The sequence below is a fragment of the Plasmodium reichenowi genome, chromosome 13, assembly GCF_001601855.1.
Source record: "Plasmodium reichenowi strain SY57 chromosome 13, whole genome shotgun sequence".
NCBI lineage: Eukaryota > Apicomplexa > Aconoidasida > Haemosporida > Plasmodiidae > Plasmodium > Plasmodium reichenowi.
Genome location: NC_033658.1, coordinates 297,509 through 321,721, shown reverse-complemented (window position 1 = coordinate 321,721; position 24,213 = coordinate 297,509). Strand labels below are relative to the sequence as shown.

General features: G+C 18.9%; 6 protein-coding genes across 6 annotated transcripts; 3 read left to right on the top strand and 3 right to left on the bottom strand.

The window, feature by feature from the left end:
- Positions 1-327: 327 nt before the first annotated feature.
- PRSY57_1307300 (40S ribosomal protein S27, putative) lies at positions 328-707 on the bottom strand (the record flags this gene model as incomplete). Its single annotated transcript, XM_012909009.2, has 2 exons — positions 328-409; positions 541-707. 2 exons carry the CDS (start codon positions 705-707, stop codon positions 328-330), a joined length of 249 nt encoding a protein of 82 aa, XP_012764463.1.
- A 3,650-nt stretch (positions 708-4,357) lies between these two features.
- PRSY57_1307200 (carbamoyl phosphate synthetase) lies at positions 4,358-11,681 on the top strand (the record flags this gene model as incomplete). Its single annotated transcript, XM_012909008.2, has 2 exons — positions 4,358-4,385; positions 4,600-11,681. The coding sequence occupies 2 exons, from the start codon at positions 4,358-4,360 to the stop codon at positions 11,679-11,681; spliced, it is 7,110 nt and encodes a 2,369-aa protein (XP_012764462.2).
- A 474-nt stretch (positions 11,682-12,155) lies between these two features.
- On the bottom strand, positions 12,156-12,614 carry PRSY57_1307100 (CCAAT-binding transcription factor, putative; the record flags this gene model as incomplete). Its single annotated transcript, XM_012909007.1, has 1 exon — positions 12,156-12,614. One exon carries the CDS (start codon positions 12,612-12,614, stop codon positions 12,156-12,158), a length of 459 nt encoding a protein of 152 aa, XP_012764461.1.
- Positions 12,615-13,563: 949 nt separating this feature from the next.
- PRSY57_1307000 (putative membrane protein) lies at positions 13,564-16,083 on the bottom strand (the record flags this gene model as incomplete). The annotated part of the gene is made up of 1 exon (XM_012909006.2): positions 13,564-16,083. The coding sequence occupies one exon, from the start codon at positions 16,081-16,083 to the stop codon at positions 13,564-13,566; it is 2,520 nt and encodes an 839-aa protein (XP_012764460.2).
- Positions 16,084-17,998: 1,915 nt separating this feature from the next.
- On the top strand, positions 17,999-20,930 carry PRSY57_1306900 (tripartite motif protein, putative; the record flags this gene model as incomplete). Its single annotated transcript, XM_012909005.2, has 2 exons — positions 17,999-18,150; positions 18,452-20,930. 2 exons carry the CDS (start codon positions 17,999-18,001, stop codon positions 20,928-20,930), a joined length of 2,631 nt encoding a protein of 876 aa, XP_012764459.2.
- Positions 20,931-21,959: 1,029 nt separating this feature from the next.
- PRSY57_1306800 (fork head domain protein, putative) lies at positions 21,960-23,838 on the top strand (the record flags this gene model as incomplete). The annotated part of the gene is made up of 3 exons (XM_012909004.2): positions 21,960-23,313; positions 23,469-23,688; positions 23,763-23,838. The coding sequence occupies 3 exons, from the start codon at positions 21,960-21,962 to the stop codon at positions 23,836-23,838; spliced, it is 1,650 nt and encodes a 549-aa protein (XP_012764458.2).
- Between the last annotated feature and the right edge of the window lie 375 nt (positions 23,839-24,213).

The following is a 24,213-nucleotide window of genomic DNA, read 5'->3' as shown; positions in this document are numbered from 1 at the left end:
CATAAATATAAATGTATAAAAAAAAAAAAGAAAAATAGGAAAAAATAATATAGATATATATATAAATATATATATCTATATTTTTTTAATTTTTATTATATATATATAAAAGTATATTCTCTGTTAATAGGTCTTAAACAGTTTTATTCTTTTAACATCACAAAGTTGTTATTAAAAGTATATATATCTTATTGGTTCCTATATAAAACTATAGTATTCTATAATATATTCTGTACATTTCATTTTATCATTTGTAAGCAATCCCTATTTATTATTATTATTATTATTATTATTATTTTTTTTTTTTTAAAAGAGGTATAATACAGTTTATTCAATTTTTTTCCTAAAGGAGCAACCTTCAGTCAATTTACATTTTCCACCGGTTGGTTGGCACAACATAATGTTACAGCTAAAGAAAGAAAGAAAAAAAAAAAAAATATATGTTTATATTATATATATATATATATATGTATCATCCTTTTTGTTATTAGTAAATGATAAGATATACAGATTTACGTAATAGATTATATATTTTATTACCTTCCACACAAAACAACATTTTGTGCGTGACTAAATAAAGTTGTAATTTGGAGACATCCTGGGCATTTAACATCCATAAAATAAGAATTAGGAGTTGGAATTAATCTCTTTAATTTATGTTTCTTTGATTCTTCAACTGGATCTGGATTTAATAAATCGACATTCATTTTGAATTATATTATTTTATTAAATGTAAAATTATTAAAATGTATTATATATATATATATACATATAATAATATAATTAAAAATAACTATATATTTTGTTTCTTTATAAAAGATAATTTTATATAGTTTTTTTTTTTTTTTTTTTTTTTTTTTTCAAAAAATTAAAAAAAATCAAACAAAAATAATTTATTTATTTCTTCCTATTATTAAACAAATATTATGATATATTAAAATAAAAATAAATGAAATATTATATTTAAATATAAAGGTATATTATATACATATATATTTTATGTTTACTTTTTCTTTTTTTTTTTTTTTTTTTTTAATTTTATAATAATACTAAGAATAAAAATTTATAATTGTAAATTTATTATTTATTTTTATATTATAGTGTATATAATTATTATATATATATATATAATATATATACTTCTAATAAAATATTATATGAGATTATCTTAATTTATTTATATAAAAAAATATATTATTATATACATATAAATATATATATATATAAAATAATGATGTATTTAAATATAAAAAAATTTTAAAATTTTATTTTTTCCTTTAATTTATATATATATATATATATATATAATATATATATCCACTTTTTATATATATATATATATATATATAATATATATATCCACTTTTCTTGTATAATTAAAAAATAGTATTATTTTCGTATAAAATGTATTATAATATTATATATATATATATATATATATATTATATTATTATTATAAAACAACATTATATATTTATATTCATTAATGTAATTACAGTTTTTTTTTTTTTTTTTTTAGTAAGGCTGAGAATTATTAGGAAAGAAAAACAAATAAATAATAAGAAATAACTAAAGGGGGCTTAGGCATATTATATTTCTTAAACATAATATGTAATATGAATATATTTCTTTGTACAATTTATTCATTTAGTAATTATTTATTTATATATATATATATATATATATATATTATAATCTTATAAATATATATTTATTATTAATGTATTATATGCTTTTATATATAAATTTATAAAAACAATGGTAAAATAAAAATATACATATAATATAAATATGTGCATATTATATATAAATAAATACCTTTATGAAGTATATAAAAAAAACCCTTCATCAATATTTATAATAATATATATGATCTGATCTCTTATTCGTGATATTTTTTCTTAGGAGTGCACTTATATTTATTTTATTTAAAAGTTATATAAGTTGGATACTTCTATCAATATTATAAATATATAAATATATATATATATATAATATAATAATACTTATATTATATATATATAATTATTTTTTTTCCTTTGATTCTTACGTTACATTTTTGTGAATAAACCATATATATAAATATTCACAATAAACATAAAAAATAAATTAACCCTTTTATTTTATCACAAAAATATTATATATTTATATATATGGTATTTTTTTTTTTTCTTAAATATTATTATTTTATTATATATATTTTAAATATTTATATGCTTATATATATAATATACGTTTTTTTACTATATATATATATTATATAATATAAAAGCATTTAAAGGGGTGAAGAAGGTATACAGAAGATTTTATTATTATTTATAATATAATATATATATATATAAATATATATTTTTTTATATATATTTTATTAATATATTTTAGTTATATATTTTATGAGTATTATATGAAATTTAAGATATATAATATAATATTTATTATATAAATAAACAAAATTGAATATTTTTAATTATTCAAATTTTTAAAAAATATTAATAATAAATGTTTTATTATATTATAAAATAATGTGATATATTCATTCATTTTAAATGTGAATTTCTTAACCAAATAAAACAATATTTATAATAAAATTGCATATATTAAAAATTATTATATATATATATATATATATATATATATATATATTATATGTATATTTTTTTTAATATAAAATTATAATGTTATCTTATCCATCTTTTTATAAAAGGTTTATTTTGTAAATTTATAAATATTCATGTTAAAATGTATTTTTATAGAACCTTACATATTTTAATATTAAAAAAATAAAAAATAAAAAACTAAAAAGGGGATATCAAAAAAATCATGGAACTATCATCTTATTATAAGTCAAATTCATTTATATCCTTTTAATAGTAATATTTCATTTCCTCCAATAATATAATGAATAATGAATTTGTCTGTTTTTTTATCTTTTTGTATATAAATCTTCTCTTATATGGAAATAAAAGAGAACGGATATAATATTAAAAACATAATATAAAAAGAAAATAATATAAAAGGAATGTTATTATTTCTTCAATATGAAATATCTTTTTTTTTTTTTTTTTACCACAGAAGAGATGATTCTTTTGTTTGTTTGTTTTCCTTTTTTTTTAATTTTGTTCTTATATATATATTATATGTATATTATATATTATGAACATATATAAATATATACTTAATAATACTAATTATGGTAGTATTAAAGATTATGTAGAAAAAATTAATGATTAAAATAAAAAAAAATAATAATAAAATAAAATAAAATAAAAATAATTACATTAATTTTCTATCATTTCTTAAACCTATTATATATATATATTTATATATATATTGATAAAATATTATCACAAAATACCATCAAATATATATAATTATATTTTATATATTTTAAAAATAGCAATTTTTTTTACAAATATGTTATTATACATATAATATATTCCCATATATAATAATATTATATATATATATATTTATTTAATATAGCATAGTAAAGTAAAATTTTCTCCTTAGTGCTTAAAATTAAAAAAAAAAAAAAAAACAAGAAGTAATTGTAAAATGATAAAATAAAATACAACAAAAATAGGTATAAAATATTAAAATGGGGATTTTTAAAATATTTAAAATGGTATTATAATAAAATAGGAAAAATATAATATATATAAATATATATAATATATAACATATATTATATATATATATATATATATATTAATATATCTTATACGTATATAAAATAATGAAATCCTTTTTTACTTTTGAATAGATAAATAATTCATATCTTTAAGAATAATATATCATATATTATGCATATTAATTATATATATATATATATATATATATATATTTATGAGAAAAAAAAAAAAAAAAAAATGTATATATATAAATTAAAATAAAAATATATATAATATTTTTTTACATAATTGTAATTAGATATATATAAGAAAATGCTGAAATAAAAAAAGAAAAAAGTAGAACAAAATTTAATATATTATTATAATTATAACTTTTTCTTATTCCAGCAAAAAAAGAATATATTATATATATATATATTTATATATACAGTACATATAATATGTATAACCTTTTCTTATAATATTAACATATTTATTCCTTTTAGTTTTGTATTTTTTCCTTTTTTTAAAAAGAAAAAGTTTTCTATTTTAAATATTTTTCTATGTTTTACGAATATGAATACTATAAATTAAAACATCCTTCTCCTTTTTATATTTAATATAAAATCTATAAATTTTTTTTTTTATTTTTCTTTTTCATCTTGATTTTTGTGTTTCTAAATTTTACAAGTATTATTATTATATTGAGTTTTTGTATTATTTAAAAAAAAAAAAAAAAGCTAAAGATGACTTCAGAATTTTGGCCAGATTTAGGTATATTTTTAAAAAAGAAAAAAGAAGAAAAAAAAATGTATATATAGATAATAATGTACAGTGCTACCATAAAAGTATTATAATGTTTTTAATAATATTGTGATGTTGGATTTTTCTTTTGCATATTTCTTTTAAACATAATATATATATATATATATATATATATATATATGTATATTTCTTTTATATATAATTTATATATATGTTCTTATAGATTTTAAAACAGTTGGGAGGTTAATTCTTGAAGATGGTAACGAGTTTGTAGGTTACAGTGTAGGTTACGAAGGGTGTAAAGGAAATAATAGTATATCATGTGATAAGGAATATAGAAATATTATTAATAATGATAATAGCAAGAATAGTAATAATTCATTTTGTAATAATGAAGAAAACAATTTGAAAGATGATTTATTGTATAAAAATAGTCGATTAGAAAATGAAGATTTTATTGTTACAGGTGAAGTTATATTTAATACAGCTATGGTTGGATATCCTGAAGCTTTAACTGACCCAAGTTATTTTGGTCAAATATTAGTTTTAACATTTCCATCAATTGGTAATTATGGTATTGAAAAAGTAAAACATGATGAAACGTTTGGATTAGTACAAAATTTTGAGAGTAATAAAATTCAAGTACAAGGTTTAGTTATTTGTGAATATTCGAAGCAATCATATCATTACAATTCTTATATTACATTAAGTGAATGGTTAAAGATATATAAAATTCCATGTATAGGTGGTATAGATACAAGAGCCTTAACAAAACTTTTAAGAGAAAAAGGTAGTATGTTAGGTAAAATAGTTATATATAAAAACAGACAACATATTAATAAATTATATAAAGAAATTAATCTTTTTGATCCTGGTAATATAGATACTCTAAAATATGTATGTAATCATTTTATACGTGTTATTAAGTTGAATAATATTTCATATAATTATAAAAATAAGGAAGAATTTAATTATACAAATGAAATTATTACTAATGATTCTTCAATGGAAGATCATGATAATGAAATTAATGGTACTATTTCTAATTTTAATAATTGTCCAAGTATCTCTAGTTTTGATAAAAGTGAATCTAAGCATGTTACTAATCATACTTTGTTAAGAGATAAAATGAACTTAATAACATCATCTGAAGAATATCTGAAAGATCTTCATAATTGTAATTTTAGTAATAGTAGTGATAAAAATGATTCTTTTTTTAAGATATATGGTATATGTGAATATGATAAATATTTAATTGACCTTGAAGAAAATGCTAGCTTTCATTATAATAATGTAGATGAATATGGATATTATGATGTTAATAAAAATACAAATATTCTATCTAATAATAAAATAGAAGAAAACAACAATAACAAAAATAACAACAGTAACGAGGTTGATTATATAAAGAAGGATGAGGATAATAATGTCAATAGTAAGGTCTATTATAACCAATATAATAATATTGTACAAAATGATGAACATACTGAATTTAATTTAAATAATGATTATTCTACCTATATTAGAAAGAAAATGAAAAATGAAGAATTCCTTAATTTGGTAAACAAGAGAAAAGTAGACCATAAAGAAAAAATTATTGTTATTGTTGATTGTGGTATTAAAAATAGTATAATTAAAAATTTAATAAGACATGGTATGGATCTTCCATTAACATATATTATTGTACCTTATTATTACAATTTTAATCATATAGATTATGATGCAGTTCTTTTATCTAATGGTCCTGGAGATCCTAAAAAGTGTGATTTCCTTATAAAAAATTTGAAAGATAGTTTAACAAAAAATAAAATTATATTTGGTATTTGTTTAGGTAATCAACTATTAGGTATATCATTAGGTTGTGACACATATAAAATGAAATATGGTAATAGAGGTGTTAATCAACCGGTAATACAATTAGTAGATAATATATGTTACATTACCTCACAAAATCATGGATATTGTTTAAAGAAAAAATCAATTTTAAAAAGAAAAGAACTTGCGATTAGTTATATAAATGCTAATGATAAATCTATAGAAGGTATTTCACATAAAAATGGAAGATTTTATAGTGTCCAGTTTCATCCTGAGGGTAATAATGGTCCTGAAGATACATCATTTTTATTTAAGAATTTTCTTTTAGATATCTTTAATAAGAAAAAACAATATAGAGAATATTTAGGACATAATATTATTTATATAAAAAAGAAAGTTCTTCTTTTAGGTAGTGGTGGTTTATGTATAGGACAAGCAGGAGAATTCGATTATTCAGGAACACAAGCTATTAAAAGTTTAAAAGAATGTGGTATATATGTTATTTTAGTTAATCCTAACATAGCAACTGTTCAAACATCAAAAGGTTTGGCAGATAAAGTATATTTTTTACCAGTTAATTGTGAATTTGTAGAAAAAATTATTAAAAAGGAAAAACCTGATTTTATTTTATGTACATTTGGTGGTCAGACAGCTTTAAATTGTGCTTTAATGTTAGATCAAAAAAAAGTATTGAAAAAGAATAATTGTCAATGTTTAGGTACATCTTTAGAATCTATAAGAATAACAGAAAACAGAACATTATTTGCTGAAAAATTAAAAGAAATTAATGAAAGAATAGCTCCATATGGTAGTGCAAAAAATGTTAATCAAGCTATTGATATAGCTAATAAAATAGGATATCCAATATTAGTACGTACAACATTTTCGTTAGGAGGATTAAATAGTAGTTTCATAAATAATGAAGAAGAACTTATCGAAAAATGTAATAAAATATTTTTACAAACCGATAATGAAATATTTATAGATAAATCATTACAAGGATGGAAAGAAATAGAATATGAATTATTAAGAGATAATAAAAATAATTGTATAGCTATATGTAATATGGAAAATATAGATCCATTAGGTATACATACAGGAGATAGTATAGTTGTTGCACCTTCACAAACATTAAGTAATTATGAATATTATAAATTTAGAGAAATAGCATTAAAGGTAATTACACATTTAAATATTATAGGAGAATGTAATATACAATTTGGTATAAATCCACAAACAGGAGAATATTGTATTATTGAAGTTAATGCTAGGCTTAGTAGAAGTTCAGCCTTAGCATCTAAAGCTACTGGTTATCCACTTGCTTATATATCAGCAAAAATAGCCTTGGGATATGATTTGATAAGTTTAAAAAACAGTATAACTAAAAAAACAACTGCCTGTTTTGAACCCTCTCTAGATTACATTACAACAAAAATACCGCGATGGGATTTAAATAAATTTGAGTTTGCTTCTAATACAATGAATAGTAGTATGAAAAGTGTAGGAGAGGTTATGTCTATAGGTAGAACCTTTGAAGAATCTATACAAAAATCTTTAAGATGTATTGATGATAATTATTTAGGATTTAGTAATACTTATTGTATAGATTGGGACGAAAAGAAAATTATTGAAGAATTAAAAAATCCATCACCAAAAAGAATTGATGCTATACATCAAGCTTTCCATTTAAATATGCCTATGGATAAAATACATGAGCTCACACATATTGATTATTGGTTCTTACATAAATTTTATAATATATATAATTTACAAAATAAGTTGAAAACGTTAAAATTAGAGGAATTATCTTTTAATGATTTGAAGTATTTTAAGAAGCATGGTTTTAGTGACAAGCAAATAGCTCACTACTTATCCTTCAACACAAGCGATAATAATAATAATAATAATAATATTAGCTCTTGTAGTGTTACAGAAAATGATGTTATGAAATATAGAGAAAAGCTAGGATTATTTCCACATATTAAAGTTATTGATACCTTATCAGCCGAATTTCCGGCTTTAACTAATTATTTATATTTAACTTATCAAGGTCAAGAACATGATGTTCTCCCATTAAATATGAAAAGGAAAAAGATATGCATGCTTAATAATAAACGAAATGCAAATAAGAAAAAAGTCCATGTCAAGAACCACTTATATAATGAACTAGTTGATGATAAGGATACACAATTACACAAAGAAAATAATAATAATAATAATAATATGAATTATGGAAATGTAGAAAATAAATGTAAATTGAATAAAGAATCATATGGGTATAATAATTCTTCTAATTGTATCAATACAAATAATATTAATATAGAAAATAATATTTGTCATGATATATCTATAAACAAAAATATAAAAGTTCAAATAAACAATTCGAATAATTCTATATCGAATAATGAAAATGTTGAAACAAATTTAAATTGTGTATCTAAAAGAGGCGGTAGCCATCATATATATGGTAAAGAAGAAAAAAGTATAGGATCTGATGATACAAATATTTTAAGTGCACAAAATTCAAATAATAACTTTTCATGTAATAATGAAAATATGAATAAACCAAACGTTGATGTTAATGTGCTAGAAAATGATACTAAAAAACGAGAAGATATAAATACTACAACAGTATTTTTGGAAGGTCAAAATAGTGTTATTAATAATACGAATAAAGAGAATAGCTCTTTATTGAAAGGTGATGAAGAAGATGTTGTGATGGTAAATTTAAAAAAGGAAAATAATTATAATAGTGTAATTAATAATGTAGATTGTAGTAAAAAGGATATGGATGGAAAAAATATAAATGATGAATGTAAAACATATAAGAAAAATAAATATAAAGATATTGGATTAAATAATAATATAGTAGATGACTTATCCAATGGAACATCACATTCAACTAATGATCATTTATATTTAGAAAATTTTAATACATCAGATGAAGAAATAGGGAATAAAAATATTGATATGTATTTATCAAAGCAAAAAAGTATATCTAATAAAAACCCTGGTAATTCTTATTATGTTGTAGATTCCGTATATAATAATGAATACAAAATTAATAAGATGAAAGAGTTAATAGATAACGAAAATTTAAATGATGAATATAATAATAATAATAATAATAATAATGTTAATATGGATTGTTCTAATTATACTAATGCTAGTGGATTTGTAAATGGAAAGGATAGAAATGATAATTTAGAACATGATTGTATTGAAAAAAATATGGATCGTACATACAAGCATTATAATCGTTTAAACAATCGTAGAAGTACAAATGAGAGGATGATGCTTATGGTAAACAATGAAAAAGAAAGCAATCATGAGAAGGGTCATAGAAGAAATGGTTTAAATAGAAAAAATAAGGGAAAAAATAAGGACAAAAAGAATTATAATTATATTAATGATAAAAGGAATAATGAATATAATAGTAACAATATTGAAACCAAGTTTAATAATTATGTTGATGATATAAATAAAAAAGAATATTATGAGGATAAAAATGATATACATTATTTTACACATTCGTCACAAGGTAATAATGACGATTTAAGTAATGATAATTATTTAAGTAGTGAAGAATTGAATACTGATGATTATGATGATGATTATTATTATGATGAAGATGAAGAAGATAATTATGACGATGATGATTATGATGATGATGATGATGGGGAAGATGAGGAGGATGAGGAGGATAATGATTATTATAATGATGATGGTTATGATAGCTATAATTCTTTATCATCGTCAAGAATATCAGATGTATCATCTGTTATATATTCAGGGAACGAAAATATATTTAATGAAAAATATAATGATATAGGTTTTAAAATAATCGATAATAGGAATGAAAAAGAGAAAGAGAAAAAGAAATGTTTTATTGTATTAGGTTGTGGTTGTTATCGTATTGGTAGTTCTGTAGAATTTGATTGGAGTGCTATACATTGTGTAAAGACAATAAGAAAATTAAACCATAAAGCTATATTAATAAATTGTAACCCAGAAACTGTAAGTACAGATTATGATGAAAGTGATCGTTTATATTTTGATGAAATAACAACAGAAGTTATAAAATTTATATATAACTTTGAAAATAGTAATGGTGTGATTATAGCTTTTGGTGGACAAACATCAAATAATTTAGTATTTAGTTTATATAAAAATAATGTAAATATATTAGGATCAAGTGCACAAAGTGTTGATTGTTGTGAAAATAGGAATAAATTTTCCCACTTATGTGATTCCTTAAAAATTGATCAACCTAAATGGAATAAATTTACAAAATTATCCAAGGCTATACAATTTGCTAATGAAGTAAAATTTCCTGTATTAGTAAGACCATCTTATGTATTATCTGGTGCAGCTATGAGAGTTGTAAATTGTTTTGAAGAATTAAAAAACTTTTTAATGAAAGCAGCTATTGTTAGTAAAGATAATCCTGTTGTAATATCAAAATTTATTGAGAATGCTAAAGAAATAGAAATAGATTGTGTTAGTAAAAATGGTAAAATAATTAATTATGCTATATCTGAACATGTTGAAAATGCTGGTGTACATTCAGGTGATGCAACATTAATATTACCTGCACAAAATATATATGTTGAAACACATAGGAAAATAAAGAAAATATCCGAAAAAATATCAAAATCATTAAATATATCTGGTCCATTTAATATACAATTTATTTGTCATCAAAATGAAATAAAAATTATTGAATGTAATTTAAGAGCATCTAGAACTTTTCCATTTATATCAAAAGCTCTAAATCTAAACTTTATAGATTTAGCTACAAGGATATTAATGGGCTATGACGTCAAACCAATTAATATATCATTAATTGATTTAGAATATACAGCTGTAAAAGCACCGATTTTCTCATTTAATAGATTACATGGATCAGATTGTATACTAGGTGTAGAAATGAAATCTACAGGTGAAGTAGCATGTTTTGGTTTAAATAAATATGAAGCTTTATTAAAATCATTAATAGCTACAGGTATGAAGTTACCCAAAAAATCAATCCTTATAAGTATTAAAAATTTAAATAATAAATTAGCTTTTGAAGAACCATTCCAATTATTATTTTTAATGGGATTTACAATATATGCAACTGAAGGTACCTATGATTTCTACTCTAAATTTTTAGAATCTTTTAATGTTAATAAAGGTTCTAAATTTCATCAAAGACTTATTAAAGTTCATAATAAAAATGCAGAAAATATATCACCAAATACAACAGATTTAATTATGAATCATAAAGTTGAAATGGTTATTAATATAACTGATACTTTAAAAACAAAAGTTAGTTCAAATGGTTATAAAATTAGAAGATTAGCATCAGATTTCCAGGTTCCTTTAATAACTAATATGAAACTTTGTTCTCTTTTTATTGACTCATTATATAGAAAATTCTCAAGACAAAAGGAAAGAAAATCATTCTATACCATAAAGAGTTATGACGAATATATAAGTTTGGTATAAGCAAGAAATTATTCAATAAATTCGGTTTAACATTATTTATTTATGTATTTATTAACCTTCATTCCATAACAACATGAAAAGTATAAATATATAAATATTAATATATAATATAATATAATATAATATAATATAATATAATATATATTTACGTTTAAATATTAATAAATGTTTTTATTAAATATTATCATTAATATATATTGATTTATTTTTTTATAAATTTTTGTTATATATACAAATTTTATTTATTCACTCATACGTATAAACCAAAATGGTTTTTTCAATTTACAAATAATTTTTTAATTTTAATAAATTTATTAATTATAAAAAAAATAAAAATATATAAACATTAAAATGTATAAATTCTTTTAATTCTATAATAATTTATAAATATTATGATTTTTTTAAAAAATTCAACAAAAAAAAAGAGGAACTATATATACAAAAGGGATTTTATATATATATATATATTTTCCCTTATTCTAGAGCTTGTAACAATATATCAAAATCATCATCTTTATTTTTGGGCTTCCCTTCCTTTTGATTATTATTAAGTTCATTGTTTGAAGCATATTGAGCTTGTACATTTTCTGATACTTTTGATATTTCCGTTTTATTATTTTCTTCTTGAATAGTTAGCTGTCTTTTCAATTCATCATGTATATCTAGAAATAAAGAATCATCTAAAGAATTTAAAATATCTCTGACCAGTATGGTAGATCTTTTTTCATTTTCACAATATTCCATAGCTCCATCAGTTATATATAATATAAACATAGACAAACATTTCCCTAGTGTCTCGAGTGCTTCTTTTCTCATTCGATAATTTCTTAAATCAACATTATTATTTATAGCTTTTTGAATAATACCTGTGGAAAGACCAAATAAAGTTTCTTTAATCTTATTAGTTTGTTCTTCATTGTTTTGGTTTTCCATTATGTGAGAATGTAAGTGGGGGGAGGGTTAAAAGAAAATATGTATATTATATATATGTAAATGGATAGGTTGAGAAAAAATAAAAAAAAATTATAATTATCAAAATATATATATTATACCATAAGGGTTTAAAGAATTTTCATTTAAAAATATAAATAATTATATATATATATATGCATTTGTTTTAGTAAAATCCCTTTATTCCATTATTAATATAATAATATGTTCATTTTTTATAATATTAATAATTATGGAAAATATATAGTTTTAAAATTATTGCATTTTATTTTTTCCTAACTTTTGTTTTTTTTTTTTTTTTTGCAATATTACTTCGTGTACTCGAATATGATAATATATATATATATATATATATATATATATATATATATTTATATTTAAAATGTTAAGTTTAAATAGTTTCCAAAAAATAAGTTTAAAATATTTTATATATATATAATATTTATTTATATATATATTTATATTTTATATACACACATGAACTTATATGGATGCACATAAACATTAAGATAAAATTAAAAATATATTGATTCAAATATATATTATATATATATGTAAAGTTTAACTGTATTTTACATTTTCATAAAAAACACTAAATAAATAAAATATATGCATATTATATATATATATATATATATATATATATGTATATATTTTATAAAGTGATTTAATACGATTAGTAATAAATATAATTTATTTTATACTTTTATTAAGGTAAATATTTAAAATTAAAAAAAAAAAAAATTTCAAAATTCTCATAAAACATTCTATATATAATTTGAAAGAAAAAAATTGGAATTCATTTTGTATTAATTTAATTTATAAACATGAAATTATATAATATATATATATATATATATATATATATATAAATTTAAAATATGAAATATAAAAAAAACAAGTTAAGCATACACATATATATTTCATTTTGTCATTTAAATATTGGATTCCTCATATTCAACAATGACTGTTCATACGTTTTGATATTTAAATTTTTACAATATGGTTTTCTATTAAAATTTGGGAATAATGGTAATTTATTTTTTTCATAATCTATGTCATGCATTTCATCTATGTCTATTTCCACACAATTTTTATCCTTACAACATTTACAATTCATGTTACATTTATTTTTGAGTTTATTGAAACAGGTTAATGAGAGCGGCGATTTATCTTCTTTTAATTCGTAAAAGGTTATAAAATTTTTACATGTAATTTTTTCATAAATTTTAATAATTACATGTTTGATTAAGATGAACACCATTCTGATACAATTAAAAGCATCATTTATTGTAAAGACGATATTTTGCAGTGCATAGAATAACATAAGTAGATGTATGTATAAATTATTATAAACATAATGATAACAGAAGAAATTATAACTATGTGTATGTATATCTCTATGTATATATATATTATAATATATAGATAAGATATATAATCCCATAAATAATACATAATGAGCAAAAATATAACAGAATATTTTATAAAATATACCATACATTGTTAAAATGACACTAAATTTATTATTATCTTTAATTAATATTTTTAAAATAAATAATGTAAATACTATTATTGAGATAACTAATAATTCTCCGAAAAAAGAATAAATAGCATATTTATATATTTTATTCATTTCATTATATATATATGTCATTATATGTTCATCATCCATTAAATTAAGTATGTCAATCATATATATTAAATTATTAATATCTTCTTTAGTTTTTATATCTTTTAACATATCTTTATCCTTTACATAATATACACCACTATTATAATTATTATTTTTTACATTTTTGAAGTTTTGTTTTTTCAGAATATTATTTTTGTCCTTTTCATAATATATATTTTTCTCAACATCAATTATGTTATTATTATTATTATTATTATTATTATTATTTTTGTATAAATTATAATATCCTGTATTTGTAACATTTGTATTATTATTTGTCTTTTCCTTATTAATAAGATTTGATGAGGATTTTAAATTATCTTCTTGTTCATAATTATTACGTGAAAAAATATTCCTTAAAAATCTCAGAAAATTATTATTATCATTATTATTTAAATTATTAATATTGATAAGACTGTCTTCATTATTAATACTTCTATCAAATGTATTTACAAGCATACTGTTATTATTATTATTATTACTAGAACTAAAATTAGAACTAGAACTAGCTTTACCATTTCCTATACTTTTATTTTCAAAGAACTCTTTTTGCTTATTCAATATACTCACATTCAAATTTACCTTTTTCATATAGTTATGGTAATCCTTATTTATTTCTAAATTTTTTGATATTATATCTTTTATATCTTCTCGGTCTTTTATATGCATATTTTTAAAGGTTCCATCAAATGTGTCCATATCATTATTTGTATGAGGAAAATATATAATTAAATAAATGCCTATAATAATATTAATAAATAGAGACATTAATCTTAAATATAATGCAAACTTTTCTTTATTTCTTCGATTATTTTTATATATCATTTCTGAAGTATAATAATATGCATCATTATAATAAGACATCTGTCGTGATAATTGTTTTTCATCTTTAAATATATTTTCTTGTTCATTTATATTATCCATTGACAAAGTAAAATATTTTGCTAAATTATTTCCTTTATATATTCCATTTTTATTATTATATTTTTCTTTACTATTCCTATTTGTATACATCATTTTTTTCTCTCTTTTTCTTTTCTTCTTTTTTTTTTTTTTCCACAATTGTCGACTGTGTTTCTCTTCATTTGTATTATGATCTATTTGAATATCTTCATCGTTAGGAAAATGATCATTATTATAAATTTTTTTTTTTTTTTTTTTTCCTCCCCTCAAAATACTATTATTTTGTTTATTATAAGTGGAATTTCCACTCTCATCATTATTAACCTTGTTGCTGTCTATTTGATTATGATCATAATTATATGATTTTGCTGAATCTTCCTCTTCTTCTTGTTCTTCATCAACATTTAATTGATAATCATGTTCTATATCATCATCATCTTGATAATCATCTTCTTCAAAATCATCCTCTTCATAATCATCTTCCTCATAATCTTCTTCTTCATAATCTTCTTCTTCGTAATCTTCTTCTTCATAATCTACTTGATCTACATCTTCATACACTTCTTCTTCCTTATCAATATCTTCTTCATTTTTCTCTTTTCTCTTATGAGATAGAGAATATGATTTTTCATTAAATTCACCAAAACTTACTTTCTTCATTCCACATTCATTTTCAATATCTTGACTTTCTAATAATATATATCTATTATCATTTTCATCATAATTCATTTCTTCCTTCAACATATAGTTACTTATAAAAGAGTATATGGTTAACAAGCTATTATCATTTTTATCATTCGTCACTTTCTTTTTCAGGGAAGAATTACGCTTAGAATAACTCTTCTGATTATTCTTAAAACTTGTTTTCTCCATTTTTTTTTTTTTTTTTTTTTTGGATACTATCTCTTCGTCAAGTTAAGAAGATGTAAACATAAATATATCATATATATGTGCAGTATATATATATTACACATATACATCATATTGATCCCTTGGTTATAATATAACTTTGTTTACATTTTTTTCTTTATATATATATATATATATATATTGTGTTCATATATTTTTTTTTTATGTTTTCTTCTATATTTTATGTTTTTTTTTAAATTTTAATTTTTCTTCATTTTGTTTTTCGCATTAAAAGACTTTGATAATATGCATATATATATTTAATCGAAACATATAAATATATACATATATATATATATATATATATATATTACTTATATATTTAATTTTTAATGCACAAAAATGCATTCCAAAATTTGAATATGTATTAATATCCTTTCGTTTATTTTTTTATTTTTATTTTTATTTTTATTTTTTCTTTTATTTTTTTTTTTTTCTGGAAAATTAAAAAAGGAAGAAAAAAAAATTCCTTAAATAGGAAAAAATAAACATTTATGATATATTTTATATTTATTTATATATTCCATTATATTTATATGTGTATATGCTTTCTTTATTTGAAAAATATAGCAAATGTTATGACTAAATATTTATAAATATATATATATATATATATATATATATATATATATATAGAATGTGTAAATGTGTAATATATAAATATAACTGTATATTTATAAAAATTACACCTGAAAAGAAATTAAAAAAAAAGAAAAAAAAATTAAATATTATATATTATATATATATATATATATAATATGTGCGTATTTATATTTTTATATCTTTTCATTATGTATGATCAACAACATTTATCATAAATAAATTGTATATATATATATATATATATATTATCCAGGAAAAAAAAAAAAAATTTCAGCATATTTCTGTCTAGACAATTATATTTATATTTTCCTTATTTCCTTAATATCTGAATTTTATTATTTAAATTAAAAATTTATAAAAAAATGAAAGTAAAAAAAATATAAATATAATTTAATGGTAATATTTAAAAATAGAAAAAGTTCATAAGGGTGTGCAATCTTGATAATAAAAGAAAAAATATAAATATATAAATAGGTATATTTTAAAAATATAAAGTATTTCATTTTTTAAAATACAACCATAAAAATTAAACTTTATTTTAACATATGTACAAGTCAATATACGAGAATATGTAATAAAATGCAATTTAAAAATATCATCCACTCTCTCTATTTTACAAGAGAAGTATATAATTATTTCTGTATTTTTAATATGTGTACTTGGTATTATCATTTTATTACTAAGGTGATAAAAAATGTGTATATATAATATAATATAATATATATATATATATATATACATTTTTAATCTATTTTTGTTTTGCACGCTTTGTCACCTTTTATATTATATAATATTTCTTGAATATTTTCAAAAAAAAATAATAAAACAAATAAAATAAAATAAAATATGAAGAAAAAAAAAATTATTATTATAATATTTTTTTTTTTTTTTTTTTTTTAAAGAAAATCAATTTATGATCAACATATCATTTTTAATATAAGTTCCTTCTCATGGATACAAATATATATAAATAATATATATATATATATATATATATATATATATATATATGTATGTATTTTTTTTTTATTTTTAAATTAGACATATAAATATACAAATTAAAAGTATGTATCTTTGTTAATGCAGATATATTATAAAAAAAAGATAAAAATAAATAACATGAATTAACAAGTATATAATTTTTTTTTCTCTTTAGGAACAATATATTATATACATATATATATATGTATTTTTTTTTATTTATTTAAGTACACATATATTGTTCCCATTTATTACTTTTTTATTTTGTGTATGTCCAAAAAATTAATTATGAAACATGAGTAACACGTCTACAAGTAGCAATGATGAAAAGTACATAAAGTTCAAAAAGGAAAATCTCATGGGTGCTTTGAAAAGAAATAATTATTATATAAAAAAAAATGATTTAGATAGTTCTGTTAATGAATCTATTGAAAATGAAAATAAAAAGTAAGCCCATCTATAAGCTTACATATACAAATATCTCCCCCTCAAAAAAAAGAAAAAAAAAATATACATATATATATATATATATATATTAATAGAACAATATAAATATTTTTTATTATTCCCATTTATATAATTTGTTTATCATTTCATGTATTTTTAATGTTATCCACATTTCAATCTATTAATTTTATATATTTTTTTAATATGTTATTCTCATTATAGTTTGGTATACATATAATTATATTTGTATTATATATATATATATATGTATATTTTTTTTTTTTTTTTTTTTTTTTTGTAGAACTTATAGATGCTATCATTGCAATAGAAAAGTTGAAGATGTATTAATTTTATCTTGTAAACATTTAATATGTCTTATATGTTCTAGCATACAATTAGAAGAGAATTATAAAAATTTTTTAGAAAAATTCATGAACAAAAAATGTATTGAAAATAATAAAAATAAGAAAAGTCATCATATTGATGAATGTTTTGATAATTATAAAGATATGATAAAAAATAAAAGTACATACAATAATATAAATGATATAAAAAATGTTATGTTTAATAATGATATCATATTAGATGATATGTACAAGAAAGATAAGGTTGGTTTTATTACTTGTAAATTATGTAATATTAAAAATAAACTTTCTTTAGAATCTATAGAAATATTAACAAAAGTCGGATTGTTTTCTCATAATATTTTAAATGTTCATAAATTTTTTTTTAATAATAGAAATGGTTATGAAGAAAATAATAATAATAATAATAATACTTTAAAATACAATTCTATAGAGGAAGATGGAAATATATTGGATAATTCATTGAAGAATTATATAAATAATGATGAAAAAAAGAAATTTCTTTTATTGAAAAATAAATATGATTATATAAATGATCAACTGGATGATTTAGAGAAATATTCTTATATATGTAATATTTGTTCTTATAATGAAGCTATTATATATTGTAAAGATTGTGTAGAATATTTATGTAAAGAATGTTGTGATAATATTCATGAAATGGATATACTTAGAAAAAAAGCCAATTTAAAAATTGAAAAAGAACATGAATATTATGAAATAGAAAAATCATGTTTTCATTTAAAAAAGTTAGTTAAGGCCCCTAAAAAGTTTTTAAATATAACCCAAGAAGATATAGATATCATGTGTAATACTGATGACGAAAGTTATACTACTTATAGGGATAATAATGACAAGTATAAAATATATGATAACAATAATAATAATATTCAAAGTAAGAATAAAAATTATTGTTATAAGGATGATCCATCGAAAAAGATAAATATATACAATGACAATATTGAGAATGATAGAAATATTCATGTGGACATATTTGATAAACTTCATATGAATGATTCAGATTTTGATACTTATGATGAAGAACATTTTTATAGGAGACAAAAATTTTTTTTAGATAAAGCAGAAAAAAAAAGAAAAAATCTTCTTCTTTCTAAAAAATTAAATGGTCTTGTTGAAAATATGAAAAATGAGAGTTGTTATGAAAGTGATTATTCATCAAAGTATGGAACGGATGGTTCCATAAAAGATAATAAAACAAATGAATTATTAAAATTGAAGAAAAAAAAAAAAAAAAAAATGGTACAAATGAGAAAAGAAAATAAATTACATAATATAAAAAAAGGTGTAACTGATTTAAGAAATATTAAAAATTATGATGATAAACATATTAGTGATGATGACAATGTAAGTAGAAGAAATGATGCAATTTGTTCAAACGAATCTTATAATAATAATAATAATAATGATGATAATAATAATAATAATAATAATAATGATTCTCATAATAATAATAATAATTTGGTTAATATAAAATATATTAAAAATATGAACAATATAAATAGTAATAATTTAAGAAATGATACATATATTTTTTCTAATAGTACGACTGTAGATATGATATCTTTAGACGATGAACCATTATATTCAGATAGTGAACTTAAAGAAATTGGTATTACAAATATTCATACAGAAATATGTCAAAAAAAAAATAATAAAACACTAGAAAATATAAATAATGATATTATTAATAATAAACAGTTTACAGCTATAGAAAATGTTCGATGTAGTGAACATTATAATTATCCAATACAATATTTTTGTCATACATGTTTATCATTATGTTTCTGCTCAGAATGTGCAATAAATGGAATACATACAAATAATTGTAATATAGAAAATATTAATACAGCATTTATAACAGTTTTAAATAATTATTTAATACAGTGGAATGAAATTATAAACGAATTAATAAACGATTTAGAAAAGAATTTTTATGAATCTCTAGAAGATATAAAAAATGACTGGTCAGCACATTTAAGTGAATGTTATTATAATTTAAATACTAAAGTAAATTATATTTTTAATAATCTTGTTAAAAAAGAAAAAGAAATATTTCATGAATTTGATACATATATAGAGAAATTCAAAAAGGATAATTTACAATATATAGAATTATTAAATGCGAAATATGAAGATATAGAAAAAACAATTAACTTAATACGTCAAAATAAATTTCATACGAATCCAATTGATATTATTAAGTTTTATACAAATAATATTGATATTATAGATAAAACTATTTTATTAAATAATGATTTTAAACCTATACAAGACTTATCAAAAGTTAGAGAAAGCAAAATTTTCTATATGGATTTTTATGCATCACAAATTAATAGTTATCTTAAATATCTACAGGCATATTTAAATGAAAGCAATATCTTACACTCAAAATAAAATGCACACTTAATACATACCAAGATATATATTGTATAGATATATATATATATATATATATATATATACAAATATTGGATAACATAGTTTTTTTTTTTTTTTAAATTATTATTATTCAAAAAATGTATACATAGACTTCCTTCATACATATTCTCTATTATTTATCATTTTTTATAATTTCATTTTTAAGTTTTCTATTTGAATATTTTCCTTTTTTTAAGGCCATCATGAATAAATAACATATTTTGTATTTGCTATCATATATATATAGATATATGTTTATATATAATTTTCTTTTATATGTTGACAAATCCTAATATTATCAACTTTTTTTTCTTTTTCGTTAATATATATAATGTATTCATGTTATCAAATGGAAGTTGTATTTATACTTCTTCATATTTTTTCATTTGTTATCAAAAGTTACTTATATTTCGAATACTAAGATTTAAAAAAAAAAGAAAAAATTAATATATATGATACAAACATGTCTTCAATCTATATATAAAATTATCCTTATGGATATAAAATTTAAATATACGTAAAAAATTAAAGTATTATAAAATATTAAAAAAAAATAAAATAAAATAAATAAATAAATAAATATATAAGATGGATATAGCTAAAATGATACATAAATGAAAAAAAAAAAAAAAATATAAATATATATATATATATATATATATATATATATACAATATATTCATTTTGTTAATATTTTAAGGGGAAAATATTCATATATTCTTAACGCCAAAATTTTTTATTAAATACTTAAAAAATTAAATATCCATATATATGTTTTAAAAGTATATATATCCAAGATATAACTTTAAAAACAAATATATATATAAATAGAATATATACACTTTTATAAATAACAAAATGATGAATATAAAATATATACCAAATTAGTAATAAATAAAGAAATATAAAAAAAATAAATTTAAATAAATAAATAAATAAATATATATATATATATAATATATATATATTTTATATAGATGCCCAAATTTTTGAAAAAAATTTAAAATGAACACAGAAGAAAAAATTAATACATCAAATGATGCTGAAGATGATAATAATGAATGTGTTAAATTAAAAAAGAAAATAGAAAACGAAAAATATGATATAAATAATTTGAAAGATGATGATGTTTACTTATCAGCTGACAGCTCAAATTCTTATAGATATGATAATCACGCCAATAAAAAAAGTATTAAAGAAAATATAAATGAAATAAGCACAAATAGGTCTCAATCAAAAAAAGAAAAAGATAGTAATGAAGATATGTATAATGATAAGAAGCGTAATAATTATAGAAGCTCGTCTGGGAGTAAAGAAAAAGGTGACAAATATTGCAAAAAAGATAAATATGATAAGAATGGTAAATATGATAAGCATGATAAATGTGATAAGCATAATAAATATGATAAGCATGATAAATGTGATAAACATAATAAATATGATAAGCATAATAAATATGATAAGCATGATAAATATGATAAGCACGATAAATATGATAAGCACGATAAATATAAGCATGATAAATATGATAAACATAATAAATATGATAAACATAATAAATATGATAAACATAATAAATATGATAAGCATGATAAATATGGTAAGCATGATAAATATGGTAAGCATGATAAATATGATAAGCATGATAAATATGATAAACAAATGGATAAAATTTATATTCTTAAGAAATCAAGTGAACATACAAGAACTAGTAAAGATAATTCATATTACGATAGTAAGAGAAAATATAGAAACATAACAAGTGAAGATGAAGAAATGAAACATCATAAAACTGTGGATCACAATGCTAGAAAAAAAAGTAAATCATCCAAAATATTAGTAGATAAATATTCTTCAGATGTAGAAAATAAGAAAAAAGGTGTAGAAGAAAAATATAAAGATAAGAATAAAAATACCTATCAGACAACTAAAAAAAATGATAATAATAATATAAATGAAAAGGAATATGATAAAAATAGACCTTCTATTTCTCATCATCACAATAAGGATAAATATAACAAATATGATAAATATGGGAAACAAAATCATAATATTAGGTATAATGAACAAGATATTAAAAGAAAATCAACAAAACATTATGAGAAGGAAAACATTAATAGTACACACAAAGGAAAAAACAAAAATGAAAAAGATGAAGAACAATCTGAAGAAGAAAAAGAAAAAAAAAAGGTTCAAAAAAAAGAAACACAAAATTTTAATCCTTCTGGTTTATTAGCTCAAGAAAAGATTTATAAAAATGGAATTGAAATGAAATATACAGAAAGCATAGATGCTGAAAAGCCGGATAAGAAATGGAGACTTTATATGTTCAAGGATTCTAATAACAACGAGCCTCAAAGTAATGTATTAGATAAATAAATAATTAATTAATTATATATATATAACTGTATTTTTTTATAATTTATGTGTTTTCCTTATGTTTTTTAATCTTAACAAATAAATCAATTCAACATATATATATTAATATATTATTTCATATCATTTTCTTCGTAGAAATATTACACATACATGACAAGTCTTATTACTTAATCGGAAAAGAACAGCTAGCTGTAGATATTCAACTGAATAATATTAGTATATCTAAGCAACATGCTGTCATTCAATTTAAAAAACACGAAAGTAAAATTTTACCATTTCTTCTTGATCTTAATAGTACCAATGGTACTTACATAAATAATGAAAAAATTCAACCAAATAAATATTACGAACTGAGGTAAGAAAAAAATAAAATAATAAAAAAATATACACATATATATATATATATATATTTATTTATTTATTTTATAGAGAAACTGATATAATCAGGTTTGGAAGTTCCAACCGCGAGTTTGTTTTACTACACGATACTTGCCAAGCTGATTAATCTTTTTTTTTATTTAAAAAGAATATTAAGATCATACAATTTATATAATATTTGAGAACTAATGGACATATATAAATATATATATTTTATTTTATCTGTTATATTATTATAATTAAACTGCTATGTTTATACATATTTGTTATTTTATTTATTTTTTTTTAATATGTCTCATTTTCATAGTAAAATTTTATTTGTAACTTAAATGTTTTTAAGTTATTAAATTATTATAAAAACATAAAAATTTTATTCGTTAAAAAAAAAAAAGAAAAAAAACAAATTCAAATTTTTTAATTTAAACAATTTTTTAATCAATATATATATATATATATATATATATACATACATAAAAAAAAAAAAGAAAAGAAAAATCAAAAT